Source organism: Spinacia oleracea, chromosome 1 (genome assembly GCF_020520425.1).
Source record: "Spinacia oleracea cultivar Varoflay chromosome 1, BTI_SOV_V1, whole genome shotgun sequence".
Lineage (NCBI taxonomy): Eukaryota > Viridiplantae > Streptophyta > Magnoliopsida > Caryophyllales > Amaranthaceae > Spinacia > Spinacia oleracea.
In genome coordinates this window covers 111,105,714-111,125,297 of record NC_079487.1, presented here as the reverse complement: position 1 = coordinate 111,125,297, position 19,584 = coordinate 111,105,714, and the positions used below count along the sequence as shown (strand labels likewise).

The 19,584-nt window shown below is 34.0% G+C and overlaps 2 protein-coding genes and 1 long non-coding RNA gene across 6 annotated transcripts; 1 reads left to right on the top strand and 2 right to left on the bottom strand.

The window, feature by feature from the left end:
* Positions 1 to 595: 595 nt before the first annotated feature.
* LOC110802175 (uncharacterized) lies at positions 596 to 7,575 on the bottom strand. Of its 3 annotated transcripts, XM_056839762.1 has the most exons (5): positions 7,420 to 7,575; positions 7,108 to 7,299; positions 5,452 to 5,625; positions 4,518 to 5,097; positions 596 to 925 (listed from the first exon to the last, which is right to left on the bottom strand). In XM_056839762.1, exons 1-4 carry the CDS (start codon positions 7,493 to 7,495, stop codon positions 4,553 to 4,555), a joined length of 987 nt encoding a protein of 328 aa, XP_056695740.1. In that variant the 5' UTR covers positions 7,496 to 7,575; the 3' UTR covers positions 596 to 925; positions 4,518 to 4,552. The 3 variants fall into 3 exon arrangements, with proteins under 3 accessions (XP_056695740.1, XP_021863302.1, XP_021863303.1); XM_022007610.2 differs by lacking the exon at positions 596 to 925 and having other exon boundaries at positions 4,362 to 5,097; XM_022007611.2 differs by lacking the exon at positions 596 to 925 and having other exon boundaries at positions 4,362 to 5,097; positions 5,452 to 5,622.
* LOC110802174 (beta-hexosaminidase 2) lies at positions 1,700 to 4,432 on the top strand. Its single transcript, XM_022007609.2, has 2 exons — positions 1,700 to 2,649; positions 3,276 to 4,432. Exons 1-2 carry the CDS (start codon positions 1,803 to 1,805, stop codon positions 4,256 to 4,258), a joined length of 1,830 nt encoding a protein of 609 aa, XP_021863301.2. The 5' UTR covers positions 1,700 to 1,802; the 3' UTR covers positions 4,259 to 4,432.
* Positions 7,576 to 15,587: 8,012 nt separating the features above from the next.
* On the bottom strand, positions 15,588 to 17,731 carry LOC110802184 (uncharacterized). 2 transcript variants are annotated; one of them, XR_002537091.2, is made up of 4 exons: positions 17,395 to 17,731; positions 16,381 to 16,437; positions 15,983 to 16,084; positions 15,588 to 15,900 (listed from the first exon to the last, which is right to left on the bottom strand). It is a non-coding gene; the product is annotated as an uncharacterized lncRNA (long non-coding RNA). The 2 variants fall into 2 exon arrangements; XR_002537092.2 differs by lacking the exon at positions 15,983 to 16,084 and having other exon boundaries at positions 17,395 to 17,725.
* Positions 17,732 to 19,584: the final 1,853 nt, after the last annotated feature.

The following is a 19,584-nucleotide window of genomic DNA, read 5'->3' as shown; positions in this document are numbered from 1 at the left end:
GGCTCCGTTTGGTAGGGCGTAAAACGTTTTCATTGTAAAATGATTTTCCATGGAAAACATTTTTCAAGGGAAAACACAATTCCAAACTAGTTTTCCTTTGTTTGGTAACTTAAAAGGAAAATGGGAGAATATGGTGAAGATTAAGGGGAAGAAAGGAGAGGGAGGTAAGGAGGAAAGAAGGAAAAGTGATTTCCCTCCCTTTCAAATGGAAAAAGGTTTTCCACCTTTGAGTGAGTCATGGAAAATTGTTTTACATCCCTTATCCAACCAAACAACGTAAAATGATTGAAAAGGGGAAAATCGTTTTCCATGAAAACGTTTTACGCCCTATCAAACGGAGCCAGAGTCTTACACACCTTTGCATGCGTCCACCTGCATTGCATCCGAAAAACATAGCATGCGTTTACTGTTGTGTTGCTTTCACCCCAAAAAACACGAGTATTTGGGCTGTTTTGACTTTTGAGGCAACAGCGTCGCCACAAGACAGCCAGTTACACCAGTTGTCGTGACACTCCTAGCATCAGAGAAGTTTGTTGCTGTTACTTCAATATCTTAACAGTCCAACACCAAAAAATTCCTACGAACTCTTGTAGATTTAGAATATGTCCCAACATTCATTATCCTGATCATTGATTCATTAAGGTGCATAATGAAGACATTGGACACACCATGTTAAATGTTGTTTTGTTGAAATTCACTGGTTTCATGTAGTATGCAGTGTTACAGGAGAAATGCAGTGTTACAGGAGAAGTCGGCTTAAGGAACCAGAAAAAAGGGCGAAAGTCAGAAACATTGATGAAAACCAATCAAACACCGAAAATCAAACATGTATCCCACTCAAAAGCAAGGTTAGTTGTTACGATCGAATCCCACCTTGGATCGGTGAGGGAGTATGACCGAATCGGTAGAATCGAATCGTAATATCCTACAAAATTGTAAAAAGAATAAGAAAAATATTGTTAAATGAATAAATACACATTTTTCAAACAATATATATGCTAAATACATTTTTTTTTCTCACATAATATTGATATTTTAACCCAAAATGGCTTCGTAATAGTTATATAGATTACGTAAGAGAAATATTTTTGTGTATGAAGTTGGGTTATCAATTTTTGGACTAAAGAGAAAGTTAGTTGCTTTAAGGACAATTTTAATAAGTAAAAAGTAGGATCGAGCAATCCTAACCGATGCTGTTCCGATCTTGTGCAATCCTGACCGATCCTGCACTAATCTAACTCTAAGTGAAAAGTAGGATCGTCTGATCCTACTACAATCCTATCGTTCCTACACGATCCTACCATCTATGAGATTCTGCTTGTGATCTAGATGATCGTAGGACCGTACGATCCTACACACTGGAACGCGATTCTAACAACAATGCTCAAAAGAAAGTTGAACAAAGTAACTTCAAAACCAATCTGAACCAAAAAAATCAAACATCAGAAAATTCAGCACGAAGCGGCCCCGCAATGTGTCCCTTGTCTGAGAATTCCCGCAATTAGGAATTTAGAATTACACAACTGATGAGCAAAGAAATCAGTTTGATAAAGTGAAAATAATCAAGAGTTGAAGATACACCTAGCTCAAAAAGCTCTCTTTCCTTTTATTTTTCAGTGATTAAAAACAAGTGGGTCAACTTTGACACGTGTAATAAGCTGTACTTCTGTAGATAGGATATTGGAGTCTTGAAGAACAATACGAAACGTTTACGTTACGCACAATTAAAGGCTCTTTCTCTCTCTCTCATTTCTCTTTCATCCTCAAATTCAATACAGAATTAGGCGTTAATTAACGTAGAGATGAGAGTAATTTTGACAGTTCTCTGTTTCCTGAGCTATTACTTCTGCTGCTGCTTTCCTGCAGCAGTAGCTGTAAAATCGGCGCAATACCATTCTCATTCTCATTCTCATTCCCGACCCCATTCCTATCTAAAGGCTGTAAATGTATGGCCAAAACCGATCAAATTACAGTGGCCACAACCAAAAGTCACCTCCCTTTCCGCCGATTTCACCATCAAAGGTCCTCGAAACCACCAGCACCTGGTAGCAGCAATGGACCGATACCTTGGCGTAATCCGATCAGAGCACCACATGCCTCTGGTAAATCCAGACGTAACAATCTCAAACTCCAATCCTTTAGAGGTACTACTTATCAAAGTAGATGATCTCACAGCTATCCTACAACACGGGGTAGATGAGTCATACAATCTAACAATCCATGACGTCACATCCAAAGCTGTTCTTTCTGCGAAAACAGCATGGGGAGCCATGAGAGGCCTTGAGACCTTCTCCCAGCTAGTGTGGGTAGGAGGAGGAAGAGAACAACTATTAATACCAGTGGGTTTGGATATTTGGGATTCGCCTATGTTCGCGCACCGTGGGTTGATGTTAGACACCTCTAGGAATTACTACGGAGTGGAGGATATTCTCAGAACTATTTCAGCAATGAGTTGGAATAAGCTCAATGTTTTCCATTGGCATATCACTGACTCTCATTCATTTCCTCTGCTTTTGCCTTCTGATCCTAATCTTGCTGTTCGAGGTTCTTATGGCCCCTTTATGCAGTATACTCCTGCCGATGTTGTCAGAATCGTCCGTTTTGGGTTGGATCATGGTGTACGGGTTATTCCAGAGATCGATTCTCCAGGTATTTTATTAATTTTGTACATCATTCATCTTTACCCAAGTAAATGAACGTGTTTCTGAACATGACATTAATGATAAAACTACGACTAACAAAGTAATATTATAAACAACTACGACTCTGAATGTACATTACTGTAATCAAACCCTGACTGTCTTGACAATGGAAACTACTTGGGACAATAATAATAGTGCAAACCTCATCCCTATGCTACATTATCATTTTACAAACCTCATTTTCAACAAACTTTATGCTAACAATAGATAAAAACCTATTTAAAGATTTATTTATGGGCTCACGCATATATCATTCAACTCACGTAAAAATATTATTTTTTTTTTTTTTTTTTTTTACCTATATGTGATGCAAAGAGGTTTGTTTTTACTTTTTAGTAACATAAGATTTGTATACAAACTTAAAAAATATGAAACAAACCTCATAAACAATCTCTTACTGCTATTGCCCTAAATTTTACACTTGTCAATAATAATACTTGGTAATTCCTATCCATTAGTTTTACTATATCATAGAATTTCCCACTAATAAGGTTTCCAAACTAATCTAGAGTACAAAAAAGTTTCAAGTTAACCATATTAGTGTTTGTGATTGGTGAATTTGTGATAATGCAGCACATACAGGGTCATGGGCAGGAGCACACCCGGAGATAGTAACATGCGCAGGGATGTTCTGGTGGCCAGCAGAATCAGAGTGGGCAAACAGGCTTGCTTCCGAACCCGGAAGTGGTCAGCTCAACCCACTCCACCCCAAAACTTACCAAGTCATGAAAAAGCTCATCAAGGACTTGGTCTCCCTGTTCCCTGACCCTTTCTATCACAGCGGCGGGGATGAGGTTATCCCCGGATGTTGGACTACGGACCCCGACATCCAAACCTTCTTAGCGAACTACAACAGCACTCACAATGAGACTACTACGAATGGGCTCTCTCGCCTGCTAGAAATATTTGTCAACTCCACCCTCCCATACATCACTTCCTACAACAAGACCTCTATTTACTGGGAAGATGTTCTTCTAGATTCCACCATCAGGGTGGAAGACTCGTCAGTTCTGCCACCGGAACACACCATATTACAAACCTGGAATGGTGGACCTTTAAACACAAAACGCATTGTTTCCTCTGGTTACAGGGTCATCGTTTCCTCTTCTGATTACTACTATCTTGATTGTGGCCATGGCAGCTTCCCGGGCAATGACAGCCAGTATAATCAGCCACCAGGGACTGACCAGGGGAATGGTGGATCGTGGTGCGGTCCTTTTAAAACGTGGCAGCTCATCTACAACTATGATATTACTTATGGCCTGACTGAAAAGGAGAAGAGATTGGTTTTAGGTGGGGAGGTAGCACTTTGGTCTGAACAAGCTGACTCAACTGTCCTTGACTCCAGATTGTGGCCTCGAGCTTCTGCATTGGCTGAGTCTCTCTGGTCAGGAAACCGGGATGACAGCGGCAAGAAGAGGTATGCAGAAGCCACAGACAGGTTGAATGAGTGGAGGTATAGAATGGTGAGCAGAGGGGTTAGGGCTGAACCCATTCAACCCCTTTGGTGTGTTAGGAATCCTGGCATGTGCAATACTCTTCATGCCAGTGGTTAACATTATCAGGATTTTTAGAGATTGTAGTTTGTACCTTGAATATTCCAAGCAACTAAAATTTCTTAGGAAAAGCAATATTTAACATGCACAACTAAACACTGAGTTCTGCATCACAAAATGTAATCATTCAATAGAACAGGATTTCAAAAGAGATCATCACAAATTGTTGTTCAATTGTTACTAACCAGTTGAAATTCAAATACAGTTAACCCACATGCTGTTTACCAAAAGGAAGGACATCCAAATCAAATACAATTACCTCAAAATGTACGTCCAGCAAACTCTGCACTGAAATTAGAGAGGCTTAATGGCTAGCTTACTGAAGGAAGCATTGAAGCTAGGCATCTCATCATCCATCTTGGCCACTTTAGCCATGATATCATCAAAGCTCGCCTTTTCTGCTTCAACCCTTGCATTCAGCTTCACGATTTCAAATTCCAACTTTTTTTTCTCCATCATGTGTTGCTCAGCCTTGCTCTTCAGTCTCCCTCTTTCAATCCTATGCCTTGTTCTCTTTTTCAATACTTCTGAGAGCTCAACAAATCTTCTTCTTAGTGGTATGACATTATAACCCATCATTTGTAGTTCTAGTGTTGTTTCCCAAAACCTCTTGGCATCAATCCAAAAGCCATTAACAGACATACTTTGGATTTGATCAACCGCGTCTTTGTATATTCGATCCCACGCATTGATCAAGCTTTGTTTTGCTGCCTCTGAGTAGCCTCTTAAGGGCCAGAAATGGGGACTCTGAGGTATGCCCTTCAGAAGACGCGACACCATGATCTGTGATGCAGATGGGTTTTGAACATGATTATCATCTTCTTTTTTGATTGATTCCTCTGTTCCATCATATTGCTCCAAATCAACAGAAGGATAATAAACAATATAACAGACTTGTTAATTACCAAGTGGCATAAGGACCAAAATCAAATAATCTGTTGCATGAAGGAAACTATTCAGTTGGGAAGAACTCTTCTCATTTTGCTTACATAAAGTGCTGAGCAATTTTCCGGCATCTTATGGGAAGAACTTCCTATAAAGTTACTCCATTTCATAATTTTTCTGGTAGCAAAACATCATACCCAATTTTTACTATTTTCAGGAGATGTGATTTCCTTCCTATCTCATTTTATGTCAACCAAACGAACACTAACATACTGTATTCAAGAGTAGCAGAAAGGGTGACCACTTACCAGTAGCATAGAAGCTTTGTCCCAGAGGTTGAAAAGAATAACTAGATCCCTCAAAACAACACGGAATTGTCCCTGTCAATGCTGACAGCCCAGTAAATCTAGTTTTAGGATTTTCACGTATCCCATTATCATGTTTCGTTTCGTTGGAATTCTCTTTTGCATTTGCATTCTCTGCTGCACCATAAACCAGTCATCCATGTTAGTTGCATAAGAAATTTAACAAATGTCACGGAATGATCATATTTTGTAAGTTTGCACAATTGATCAATACATGACGCAAGGGACAACATATCAGGTAAGTATTCAGGAATTTATGCCATTCCCTAAAATACTACCGAATTGTCTCACAATTTTCAAGTTCTCCTCAATGTTACATTCTTTGTTCAACATGATCCTAATCACAACCCAATGAATATGTTAAAATGGTGTCAACATAGAATAATGTGCTACTCACATCAAGTCATCATTGTCAGTATGGTTCTAAGTTATAAAAGGGGGAAAGAACTATGTATATGTAGATAATACACATGTAAGTGAATATCCTCTACATCATGCGGGGAAGCTGCCCAAATGCAAAAACCATATTTGATGAGAAAAGAGTTTAAATTTCTCAAATTTACGATGTTAGATTATTTGGAGAAACAATGGAAAAGCATTACCAGAGCAATGGTGTCAATTGTCAAATTTTAGTTAAAAGTGATCCATTTAGTTTTCTTTCAATAAATTGTAAACATGTTGGAAATTTGAGGAATTGTAGATGTTATAACGGGAGCAATAAAGATAAATTAAGAACGCAAACTTGTGTATAATTTTGAAAGGGAAGTAACATTATAAATCTCCATGGTAATCCAATCTCATCCCAAACATGTGTTTTTCTTGGTAATGGGAAAGTATAATTTGGAAAGGAAAGTAACATTATAAATGTCCATGGTAATCCCAATCTCATCCCAAACTTGTGTTTTCCTTTGTAAATTTCCATTCCCAACCAATAACAACCCAAATATTAACGACGTTTTGGTGTGAACTAGCATTACCACGGACAATGATAGAGTGAACCTAAGGGTTGGTAACCATTTCAATATTGAATTTTAATTGGTTACAAATGCATTGAAACTTTACATACAACACTCTCTCTTTAATTTTTTTTTTGTGTTAGCATCCGGTTCATCCTTAGTGCTAATCCGGATTCGGGGCGAGTTCTGGGTGGTTAGGTTCCAGTCCCCTCCCAATTGTTGTTGCGGGGGATCGAACACGGGTTCTCCCTACCAAGCTCAGCCCCAATCACCACTGAACCAACAAGCAATTGGTACACTCTCTCTTTAATTAATTATGCTTATATATATTATTATGTTATATGTATCTTAGGGTTGCCAACCCTTAGGGAACCAAACATTTTCCGATTACCACGACACCGGATCGGATATTGATTTTCCTTACATTTTTAGGTACAAACTCATTCTCATTAACACGATTTAATACCGGCTAACAAATGTGCCCTAGAGAGCTTTCCTCGTTAAATACTCTACCAAACAAGTGAATATTAGCAATTCAATAGTTTTGCAAAGTAATTATTTGGTCAATTTTACAGTAACATTGTCATTAAAACAAAAAAAATTCAAAGTGAGACAAAAATCCATAAGGAGTAAACAGTGTTACCGAAGATCGGAGGACATTTGAAAGAAAAAGACGACGACGAATCCGAAGCCGAAGCCGAAGCCGAAGCCGAAGCCGATTTACTATGCCCTGAGTCCGCCGTCACAGGCTTAGCTTGATAGGTCTTGGGTCGTCGTCGTTCGGTGGTTTGATCATTGGCAATGGTGCCCGCACAAAATGTGAACTTCCCCATTCCTGTTTGTAACAATTCATCATTACTCCGTATCAATTGAAGTAAAAAAAAAAAAAAAAATGGAGAATTAATTAAAAATATAGAATTGAAATTATGGAAACGAGGGTTTTGGTTGGTTTTACCTGGTGATGATGATGATGATAATGTTGAAGAGCTTGAGAAGGAGAAAGCGGGCGGGAAAGACTTGGAGTCGTTCATGGTCTCTCACACTTCCACCGGAAGGTTTAATTAATTATTTAGTGGATTACTCACTTTTGAATGAGTAAAGTGTAAAAGGGTTAAACTTTAATGTAGACTAAATGACTAATCCGGTAATCCCTTTTGTTTTGTAAGTTGTGAAATAATTGCTTAATGTTTAAGAATTCATGGATCATACTCCCCTCCTATGTTCCTAACAGATTGCCCCATATATTTATGTTCATTTTTATATAAAAAAAATTGGTATATACAAAAGTAAATATTAGTAGGTTGATTGTCTTTTAATTAACTTCAATAACGGTTTGTGAGAAGAGATGTGGGGATCACAAACCAAATAAGTTACGAGGCAAACAAATAGGAACATCCATTTATGGGATAGGTTATGTTATATACTTATATTCATTTGAACTTAACTGCTTTTATCTAAGTTTATCTAAACTAGCTTATTATTTCGGAGAAGTTATCGAAACTTATAAATTTATACTTCATCAGTTCCATAAATATCACACCATCTTTGTTACTACACTATTCACATTAGATCTTTGGTCATGTGAATATGTGATTCATACCTACGAAAAATTGAAGTTATGTGGTATCTTTTCGTATCAATATATTTTCTAAATACTAACTTTTAATAATTTTTACTACTACATAATTCGAGATATTTGCAAGAAGAATAGTTGTAGTTCGTTTTGTAAGTCTGTAATGGTCTATAAAGACCTAGTACTTTAGTTGTACGTAGTAGTTTGTAAACTTTTTCATTTTATGCAAATTTATCTTATGTCAAAAAATCGAGATATTAAGAGTCAGATCTGTGTTGGAAAACGTAAAGTCAACTATGGTGCAGTATTTAATAAATGGATGAAATAATTAATTAGTAACCGTATTTGGTTACCACTCATTTTTCCTTAGCTTATCTTATTTGAATCTATCTAAATTTATTTCCCCCCAAATAAGTGGAAATAAAGTAAATAAAACAAGAGGATATTAGATTAATCAAACTAGTTTTAAACTCGTGCAATTCACCCTTAAATAATAAAAAAAAAATATTGGTCCAAATGTATATGCACATGTAAAAAGAGCTAAAGATTGAGAAATAAAAATAATGAAACACCGGTAGATGATGGGTGTTGAGTTAAATACTTCGTACAAAATATTCAATTGGAGTTGTAATTTAATACACGATCTATTACTATATACTAAAAGACACACTAGGAATGACACGCTTCATTTTCTGGTGCATCCTATATAATATTTTATTAAAAATATTTGATATTAATGTATGGAAATCTTCTATAATAAAAAGCCCTACAACCAACTATATTTTGTCGTAATTTTTCATTCCACTTTTACCCTCATAAGTTGTTTCTTGTAGGAGATTTCTATGAAAATCAAGGTAAATGATATCTCATGTGTTAACTTTTTGGACCTAAATGATTAATGTGTTGGTTGATCTCAAGCATGTAAATCTACCTCCTCCTACTACTACTACTACTACTACTACTAATAATAATAATAATAATAATAATAATAATAATAGAGTATTAATTACTACGTACATACGCCTCAATATCTCAAAACTCTTAACATGATGAATTTAGCTAAATATTCCTTGACATGTGTTTGTGTTTTATGAGCACAAATTCTTATATAAAGGAGGTGTATAATAAATATTGTACATCATAATAAAAGTTAAATCAAAATATTTAAAAGGAACTCCGGTATAATGTAAAAGTTATTTGCTTTTTAGTGATAAATTTTTTCTTTTAAAAATTTATAAAAAACTTTCAAACTCACTAAAAATATATAAAAGATAATTATGTAACTCTTTAAAAAGTTTATCCATAAAAAAATTATAATATAAAAGTTAATCAAAACACGTTAAAAGTCAGAAAACGAAATAAGAAGAACAAAGTAAAATAGGAGGAAAGACAAAAAAATAAGAACCAAAAATAAAGAGGAGAGAGAAGCGTAAAGTATGGGACTACACCTAGTAAAACTGACTCGATCCGAATGATCCCATCTGTTATTCGATTTTGATCTTAAATGACGAACCAAAATTAACCCGAAACCCAAATTTACCCAAACTGAAACCGAAAACCGATCTGAAATTGATTTACCCCGAAATGACCCGATACCCAAATCGACCTGAACCGAATGAACCGAACCGATATTCATCGAAAATTGAAATAACCCCAACCGAAAATAACTGTAAAATTTGAATCAACCCACAACCGATCCGAATTGAAAATCCGAAACCAATTCGAAATGAAGAACAACTCAAAATTATCAATAGTTCCAACTAAATAATTAACACAAGTTTTTTAAATTTTTATTTATTTATTTATTTATTATGGAGTATTATTATTATTATCATCATTATTATTATTATTATTATTATTATTATTATTATTATTATTATTGATAACCACATATTTTCTATGAAATAATCCGATAGTTTGGTCTCGCATACGAGTTACTTTACTAAATCATGATAATCTTTATTAATTACTAATAGGAAAAATTGACAAAGACAGTTCCAACTATGGACGTTCATCTTTAAAAGGGTCCAACTACAAATTATTACTGGCAGGTCCTAACTAAATGGGGGTGATAACTTTGCGTGGGCCTTTTAACCGGATACTGGTTAAATAAGTTAAAGTGTTTGATTTTTGATTTTATATTTAATTTACCTTTTTTTCTAAATAATTTGAGGGAAGAAATAGGCTGGCACGTGTTTTTATTCTCCATCATCCATTTAGTCCTCCAACTCTTTCTTCTTCCTATTCCACTCACTCCTCTGTAAGAAAATACCCTCACCACCAGTCCACCACCACTCCTACCAGTATCTCGATCTCCTCCTCCTCCCTCTTCTCCTTTCTGTTTTCTCTCTCCTCCTCCTTCCTCCTTTTAATACCATCCTTCATCGGTCCTCTTCGCTCTTCATCAGCTGCCTTTTTTTCTCTCTTTAATTAGTTGATTTCAGTGGTTTATTGGGGGAAAATTGTGTGTCAATTGGAGCAAAATTGATTACTTTTTACGGGTTAGTGTTTTCAATTTTTGGGATTTTCAACCCAATTCATAGTTTCGGATAGAGGTGGATGTTTGGGTGACAGGGTGGTTCGGTGATCATTTTGCAAGCCGGAGCAACAAGTTTACCCTGACATCGGTGAACTGTCAGGCTTGTTCTTTCCGGTGAACTCGCTAAGCACGCCGTTTCTATTTTACTATCTCTTAAATAAGGTTTTAGTGTTCTTTTCCGTTGAATTTGGGGGTTTTATGGTAGGAATTAGGGTCTGGGTTGTGAAAATTTGAGAGATGTGGGATTGAATCAAGGTGGTATTTTGTTCTGTTATTGAATAGGTTTGGTAATGATGTATCTAATCTTACAGTTTAATGGAAATGATTTTGTGAAATTCATTGTGTTATTTTATTTTCTTGATCACAATTTTCTTTTGAATTTTGTTTCTTAAATTGCCAATGTTTCTTTTGCAGTAATGAAATGATCAGATTAGTTAATTTACAATAATCCTATGTATGTCTCGACTTACATTGTTTCTGATTATTATTTTTATTTTGTCTCGGCTAATTTTGTTAGAAAATGGTTAGCATTAATCATGGTAAGCACAATCCACTGTTTTTCTTTCTTAATTTTTATATTGTACAATAGAATCAAAAATAAAAATTGTAAATGAAAGTATATCATGATTTTCTGCAAATTATTTTATAAATGAGTGAATAGGTGAAAAAAATTTAAAGACGAAAAAAAGAAGAAGGAAAGAACAGAGCATTACCAGCAGCAACAGTTGATTTTGTCGAAGAAGATGAAGAATAAAGAAGTTGGGGGGTCTGGGTTTTCATTTAAAGGGGAAGTGGGTATTTTAAACGGGTGGGTTTTTATTAAATGGGTGGGCATTTTTTAAGTGGCACGTTTTTTTTAAACAACCTGACACGTCATCAAGCTTTACTTACGTAACCGGTTATTTCTGGAAAAGGCCCACGCAAAGTTATCACCCCCTTTAGTTTGGACCTACCAGTAATAATTCGTATTTTGGACCTTTTAAAGAAGAATGTCCATAGTTTGGACCGTCTTTATCAATTTTTCCTTACTAATATATATTGTTATATTTATCCATATTTCATGTTCCGTCTTCTCAACCATACATTAGTAGAAGTAAGACTAGAGTCTCCTAAATTATCAATTGTAACAATGTGAAAATGTAACATTTGTCGTTTAAAATTTCAATACAGTAAGTCAGTAATCTCAAACCGTATACGCTTATCCCTTAGTTATTTTATAAGAAATATTGTTACATGATAATCATATTACAAATAATTTAATTTTATGAATGATGCCCAAATTTAAAGCGAAATTACTAAATTAAATCAAAACTTGAAACCTGAAAATATCCGATCTAATCCGAAAAAATGGATCTGATATGATCCGATCCAATATGAAACGAACTAATAATGACCCGAAATCCTGACCCTATCCGACCATCAAAAAATCGAATTAAACTCGAAACCCGAAAGGATCCGACCCATCCCAAACCCGATCCAAAGTGAAAGTGACCCAAAATAACCCGATACGAATTCGATCCAAAGCACCTGTTTGCTAGGTGTAGGCCTAATAATGGATGTCATTATTTGTTAAAAAAGACGCTCAATCAAAGAATCAAACCTCGATTGTGTATAATTAGTCAGATATTACCACTGGGGCAAATTAATTTCTTGTTATCATTCACACTTAATGCTATAGATAGTTAGATACTTAATTTCAAGGGGGCTTTTTTTTTATTTGGGCCCTGTACGGTCGCTCCGCTCACACCCCCTCTCCGCCGCCTTTGTTCTCGATCAAATATATCTCAATTACTTAAGAATATATCATACATTAAAAGAAAGAATCAATAATTAATTGATAGATATATTTCCTTCAATTCTTTCATTAAAACAAATCAAAAATGATATGTCATTTATAGTAGAGAATAATTTGTGATCGATTAAGCATAACATACATCCTATAAAAGGTTGGATTAGGTCTTCTCCTCCGATAGTTCAATACACATAAACTCTTCGGCCAAGCCACAAAATAAAAGATAATAATCTGTAGTGAAAAATCAAGCAAGTGAAGTAATGGAGATGAAGAAGACGGTTATTTTGCTTATGTTGATAGCCTTTTTGGTGGTTGTAACAAAACCTCAATCAACCTTGGCTGTCCGACAATTCCCCTTACCCTCAAACGTTGTATTACAAACTATGGATCCTAATGGTTTCAAATGCTCTCATTATGGTGAAGCATGCACTCTCCACAACGACAATTGTTGTCCGGGTCAAATTTGTGCATCTAACGGGTTTTGCACGGACGCTGTCGCAACCCTAAATTTGAATAGAAGCTAACTTGTAGATGTTTAACAAGAACAACATTTTAAATAAAATTGTTTACTTTTTATTAGTCTCATGAAATAAGGTTTAATATGCTCTTTCTTGTTATCGTTTTTATTTGTCTTTATTTAAGATTCAATTTTCTATCTTATTTTACATCTTGATTTAAGGAACATCTCAAACATTTTTTTCCGATGATCTCAAAATCAAATGCATCTTTAAAAAGGAATGGAGGTAGTAATCATATTGCCACACTAGATTAGTTCCCGTACAATGTACGGATGGTACTTACTTTTCTTTTTGTTTCACGCTAACTTAATAAAAAGAGTTTTTTCAATGATGTAAAGTATAATCGTGTTTTGTCATGGGTTGTTGGGAAAATCAGATAAACTTATTATTTTATTCGAACTATAAGGAGGCTAGAACTATTTCAAGAGTATAAGATTCCGACAAAAAAAAGAAGATAAAAAATCTTACCAAATCCTTATCAGACTAGTTGCTTTTAGAATTGAATGATATCAGTAGCGTTACCCGATATCCAAATTTTTAGATTTGGTATCCGATCCAAAAACCATATTGGTTAGACTAGCCTATTTTCTAAACCAAATATATGTTTGGATTTTTAAATAATTTTATTAAACCCACTTTTTACACGTGCTCTACATAAAATGAAGGAAAATTTGTCAGAAACCACCTTATAAAAAAGAAATTTTGCGAGAAACCACCTTTTAAAAATAAAATTGCGAGAAGAAACCCGATTTATAAATATTTTTGCGAGATAACACCTTTAGCCAGATTCTGGTAGTTGACTCTTTTTTCCGACTTTGACTCTACACGTGACTTGTACGTGACTTTTTTAAACAAAAAGTTAAATCGTTTTTTCTTATTTTTCCCTACAATTTCACTCTATTTCCTTTCTCTCACTTCTATCACGACGCCATTTTGTCGAACGATTAACGTTCTTTTTTTCGTCCATTGAAAGCTTGTTGGGCTTCAATTTTATTTTTGAAAAATTAGTAACTTCTTTAAGCTATGTCAGTATGTCACTCTAAATGGAAAACTCCTGAGAAGATTAAGTACGTATAGTGAACATCAGAGCAATCTATCAACTGAAGCAGTAGAACATTCATCGCTGACTTTCTTGTTTGATTTGCAATTTTATTCCACTTGAATGCGATGGACAAGTTCTTTCCATTGACTTTGCTTCAAAACCTACATACATCTCTTTATAAACTTACCGAGTCAACTGACCCAATTCAAGCTTTCAATGGAGACAAAAAAAAATGGCGCAGTGATATAAGTTAGCGCCGATATACCTTTTGTTTTGTAAGAGATGTATGACTCTTATAACCTTACTGTTTTGTGTTTATTTTTTTGAAATTTGTCTCGAATTTGTTTTTTATAAAACTATTAATTTATTAATTAAGCGTTTTAATTAAAGTTGCTAAGTTGATAGATGCAACAATAGGAACACGACGACCCTCAGTCTCACAAAAAAGAGGATAAATTATCGAATTGCTCATAGCACCTTAAATTTTTCAATAGATGTCCTATGCTATCGATATAACTTGGAATGCTAGGATTGTATTTAATAGTGGGGGGAATTTTTCAAATATAACTATGAAAAGTTTTCACTTTGCGAGTTACTAGCTTAAAATTTAATTTTTGCAAATAACAGCCTTAAAAACTACCCGACATTCAAAAACTACAACCTCGAGTCAGATTGCGATAAACTTACATTGAAAAGGACATCAAATTAAATATAATTCTCACAAATTTTATATAAGGCGCTCTTACACGGTGTCATATAACTTAAACAATGAAACCAATTAGTTAAGCGATCAAAGTGCTTTTTTTGATAAGGCGCGGTCTTACACAAAGTTGCCGCAAGCCTAACCTATTTTTGGTATGTTTTTGTATAGCTCCAATAGATCCTTTTACCTTTTAGTAGAAAAAGGATCAAGCTAAATATAGATGTGAATTTAGCAGTATTACTAAATACAAACTATCCTCTTATTTTTTGTACATACTAGTTGTTGGACCGTGCGCTAACGCGCACGATCCCCCAAGGTATACAAATTTATTTTGCAGAAATGTTACATAAAAGACTGTTATTTACAAATTTACGTTAAATGCTAGAAAAGCAATGCTAAAGTTCGATTTGCATGTAATTAATAATATGAAATCATATATAAATTTACTATATTTGTATCATTGATATTGTAGCATTCCACAAGCAACATTGATAGGAGAGACGAGAGGACGGAGAAAGCTAGGTTAGAAAGAGTGACAGGAGAAATTCGGTGGAATGGGTTATTGGGTTGCCAACAAAAGGAAGAAGAAAAGACAACACTACAACAAAATAAGCTTTTAATAGCGCTTTTTTCAATGAAAGACAACGCTTTTAAAGCGCTGTTAATTAGCAGCGCTGTTAAAAGAATGACAGCGCTTTTAAAAAGCGCTGTGAATATTACATCATTTAACAGCATTCAATATATAAGCGCTATTAAATCTTCGGTATGGCGGGATATTTTATGATTAATTTAATTTAAATTAATTAATAGCGTGTAACAAAAAAATGCTGTTATTTAAGTGCAGTTTTTAGTTTTTATTGGGCTCTTTTTTAATTTTAATTTTTAATTATTAAATACATGTAATAACATATAAAAACATTTTAGAGCCTACACAGGGTAATCAAATTGAATACATATAAGATCCAACTACATTTCTATCATATCAAATAAACGTCTCTATGTCTCATGCATAACTTAAAATCATATGTGTCTAAATACACAGTAGAATAAAAACACACTAGAAAACAGAAAGAAGTATCCTTGTCATATAGTACTTCTTTAAATTTCAAACCAATAAACTAAAATTAAAACGTTCTAGAGAAATTTCAGTCCAAAAACATAATTAATCCACCACAATATTCACACGAGAAGAACATAACGCGTCCATTGAGCTCTGACTTCATCAATTTGTCCTTGATCATAATTCAGAATATTGCAATCATGAAAGTACTACAAAATGAGAAAATTAACATAATTAGTGACAATGCATATAATAATGTCTAGGCTTAATTGAACAAAGAAAAATACATACATCTTCACATATTCGAGTTTGCTTATGGTCGATGATCTCTTTCATGTATCTCATGACATAACATCCAGTATTCCAAAATTAAATTTGCAATCTATTTGAATCCTACAAATTAACCACTGTGTTTAAAAAAAATGTCGATATAATGATTGCTCCAAGTGACACAAGTTAACTAATAACAAAGAAGACTGAAGCGATACAGGCAAGCTCTTCGAATCACATACGCTCTCGAATCACAGAACCACTTACCTCAGTGGAGCTGGATGATTAACAAACTCCAGTATTCTAGATATATTAAATTTAATATTTTATTTGACTTGAAAAACAATCACTACACTTAGAAGCCTGACAAATCATAAATATTAAAAAAGTGGATCAAGAATTAAATAAATTTCACTTACTACAAAAGCTGCTTAAACTCTTGCTTGGTGAAAGTGATCTTCACATAGGGTTATAACCTTGCAAAGAATCAGAACTAAAAGAAGTCAGGTAAATGTAAAAAGATAAACTGCCACTATCTAATCAGCTTACCACTCCATTCCAATACTACCATTATCTAAGTAGAGTGTTTGTATTTGGTTACAATTAGCTCTGATCAATATGCTTTTAGAGTACATGTACTGAATGAGGAGAAAGTGAGGTAGGAAATAGCTAAAGATTTGGGAGGGGCTGCTTTCTTTATAGGTCAGGATACAACAATTTCGTTACCAGCAAAGGATATTGGTCTGCCTGAGGGATCAAATATGGTTTATTTTCAAAAATGCACGTATGTTTGGGACGGCTCGAAAGTCATTGGTTCCCTTAGGTGCCATTTGCATCGTATGTTTACATTTATGAATAGCTGGGAGCCTGATTTTCCACCATTTTGGCCTCCACCAAAGTGGATTAAGCAAGTCTAAACTCACTGCTAAAGCTGATTAGATTTAAGTTCAGTAATCTGTATGAAAAATACTAAATATTTACCACTCCATTCCAATTCTAAGTAAAACAATGAACATAATTGACACCAAGTTAGCACCAAAACAGTAACTAGTTCAACCTATCTAATTTCAAATCCACCTTACAAACCAGATGAATTTCAGTCACATATTCACACATCTAAATTAATCATACGGAGTACAACACATCATTATTAAGAAAATTTCAATCTATGATTGATTATGAACAATTTTTTCGGTCGCTATCATATAACATTGTTTGCAATTTCAAAGAATACCAGTAAAAACTAATCCCCATCAACAACAGAAAGTCCTAATTCCTAAAATAAAATTCAGAAACCTAGATAAATCCTCAACATCGAGTATCACTAGTTGATAAACCAACATATGAAATTCCTATTCCTATTCAAACTCGCAAACTCATAATTGATAAACCTTAAAAACAACAATAATTGCTAATTTAAAAGACATACTCACAATTGATAATTCAGCCACAACTTGAGTTTGAGAAGAAGTAAAAATCGCTGACAAAAATCGATCTCTGGAGAAGAAGCCGAAAACCAAAACCCCGTAGATTTCGATCGAAGGGTACTCTTGAATTTTTTATTTGAGAAATTGTAAATTGAGTGAATTTGGGAATTTTTGAGGAAAAAATTGAGTCTGGAAGTTGCAAATTGCGAGTGCTCTCATGCGTGGGAAACTGGAAAGGCGGAAATAGTGGGAGGTTAAAGAAGAGAGTCATTTCTAATTTTTTCACTTTTTCTTTTTGTTTTTGGTTAAGAACGAATAATTAATTAAAATTCTAACCATAGGTTGCCTACTCGTATTACTTGAAATAATTAAAGTGCTAATAATAGCATTTTAACAGCAATTAAAAATGAAGTGCTGTTATTTAAGAATAACCATAGAGTTTTTTTAAAAAGCGCTATTAATTAGGCTTAACCATAGCGTTTTCTAATAAGCGCTATTAATTAGGCTTAACCATAGCGCTTTCTAATAAGCGCTATTAATTAGGCGCTGTTAATTACTCATTTTGGCGTAGTGCAAACGAGAGAAAAAAAAGAGGAGACAAATGGTAGCAAGATGGCCAAGGGTATAATTGTCCCCACACTATTGATAAGAATAAGAGAAAAAATAAAATAAGGCACAAAATTGGGGTAAAATAGTAAGTGCACTATTGGATGAATAGTAATAAAAGTTCAAGGCTTTATAAATGTTAGGATAAATAAATTAAGTAGCACGTAGTAAAAGGCAAACAAATACAATTATCCTATCCTTTTAAAAAGAACAACCACGTGCAACGCACGTAACTTTTACTAGTAATTCAAAAAAATGAATAAAAATAATATACATCAGGAAAATACTATTACATAGATTGCGATAAAATCAAGTACATTAGGAAAAGTAGATTATACATGTAAAAGCCTTAATAATTTTAATAAAAGACATGCATGTCTTTCAAATGAGATAAAAGTTCTTTTTATATAGTATACATAAAATATCACACGGAAATAATATAAATAAGTTAAGAAAGAATGAAAAACCAAAAATCAAGGCTTACACAATACGAAACACACATCACAAATAATAATAATCCACGAAATATTAATTAGTTAAATTAACTTCGTCTGTTTATAATTAGTCGTAAACACACACCAGATATTTTATTTCCTTCTTGAATTTCATCATGGGAGGCGCCATTCTAGGTCATAATTTTTTTTCAATTTTAACAAATTTTATGGTGGTTTTTAATCATAGGATCCTAATTAAATTGCCAAATAATTATGAAAATCAAAACAAATTCTAAATTATTCAAATTTCAACAAATTAATTACAATTACAAATTAGGTTGTATAATTAACAAGATTAGGCTTTAAAATTGTTAAACATATACAGTAGGTCAATCATAGATTCAAGATTTACATACAATATTCGCAAATATTTAATTTAACCTCATAAAAAAAATACAAATTTTGCATTCGAAAAACTAAAAGTTAGGCTTCGAATTGGGAATCCTGGGTTCGGCGTCAAATCTCTAATTTTTGTCAAAATTTTAAAACGTCGTTTACATGCGAAATTCACTATAAAACATAAGATTCCGACAATTATTGACAAAACTGCCGAAAAATCCTGCGAACATATAATCAAATAATCGCACCAATTTGCAATTAATTACATTATACACGAAATTAATCACCCCTTTAATTTATTGCAAATTTATAAAATTTAATCCATGTTAACTATAATTGATTATGGAATTAATTAGAGGCTCGTGATACCACTGTAGGTTATGAAAAACATAAACAATATATTTCATGCGGAAAAACCATAAAGTCGGGAATCCAAATTAATTGCCACATAGTCAATTAGCATAATTAGGATACATACAATGTGATGCGTGCCTTCCCTAGCTACTCCTGAACCGAACAAGAACAAGTTTAGGACTCCAAATTAATTGACACATAGTCAATTAACATAATTATGATACATACAATGTGATGCGTGCCTTCCCTAGCTACTCCTGAACCGAACAAGAACAAGTTTAGGACTCCAAATGTCGCCCATGCACTCGGGAAACTCACAATAAAGTTAGGCAAATATTAAATTCTCTCTTGAACTTAATGTATTGGATACTTATGAATTGCATTATAAATTGTGATCATGAAC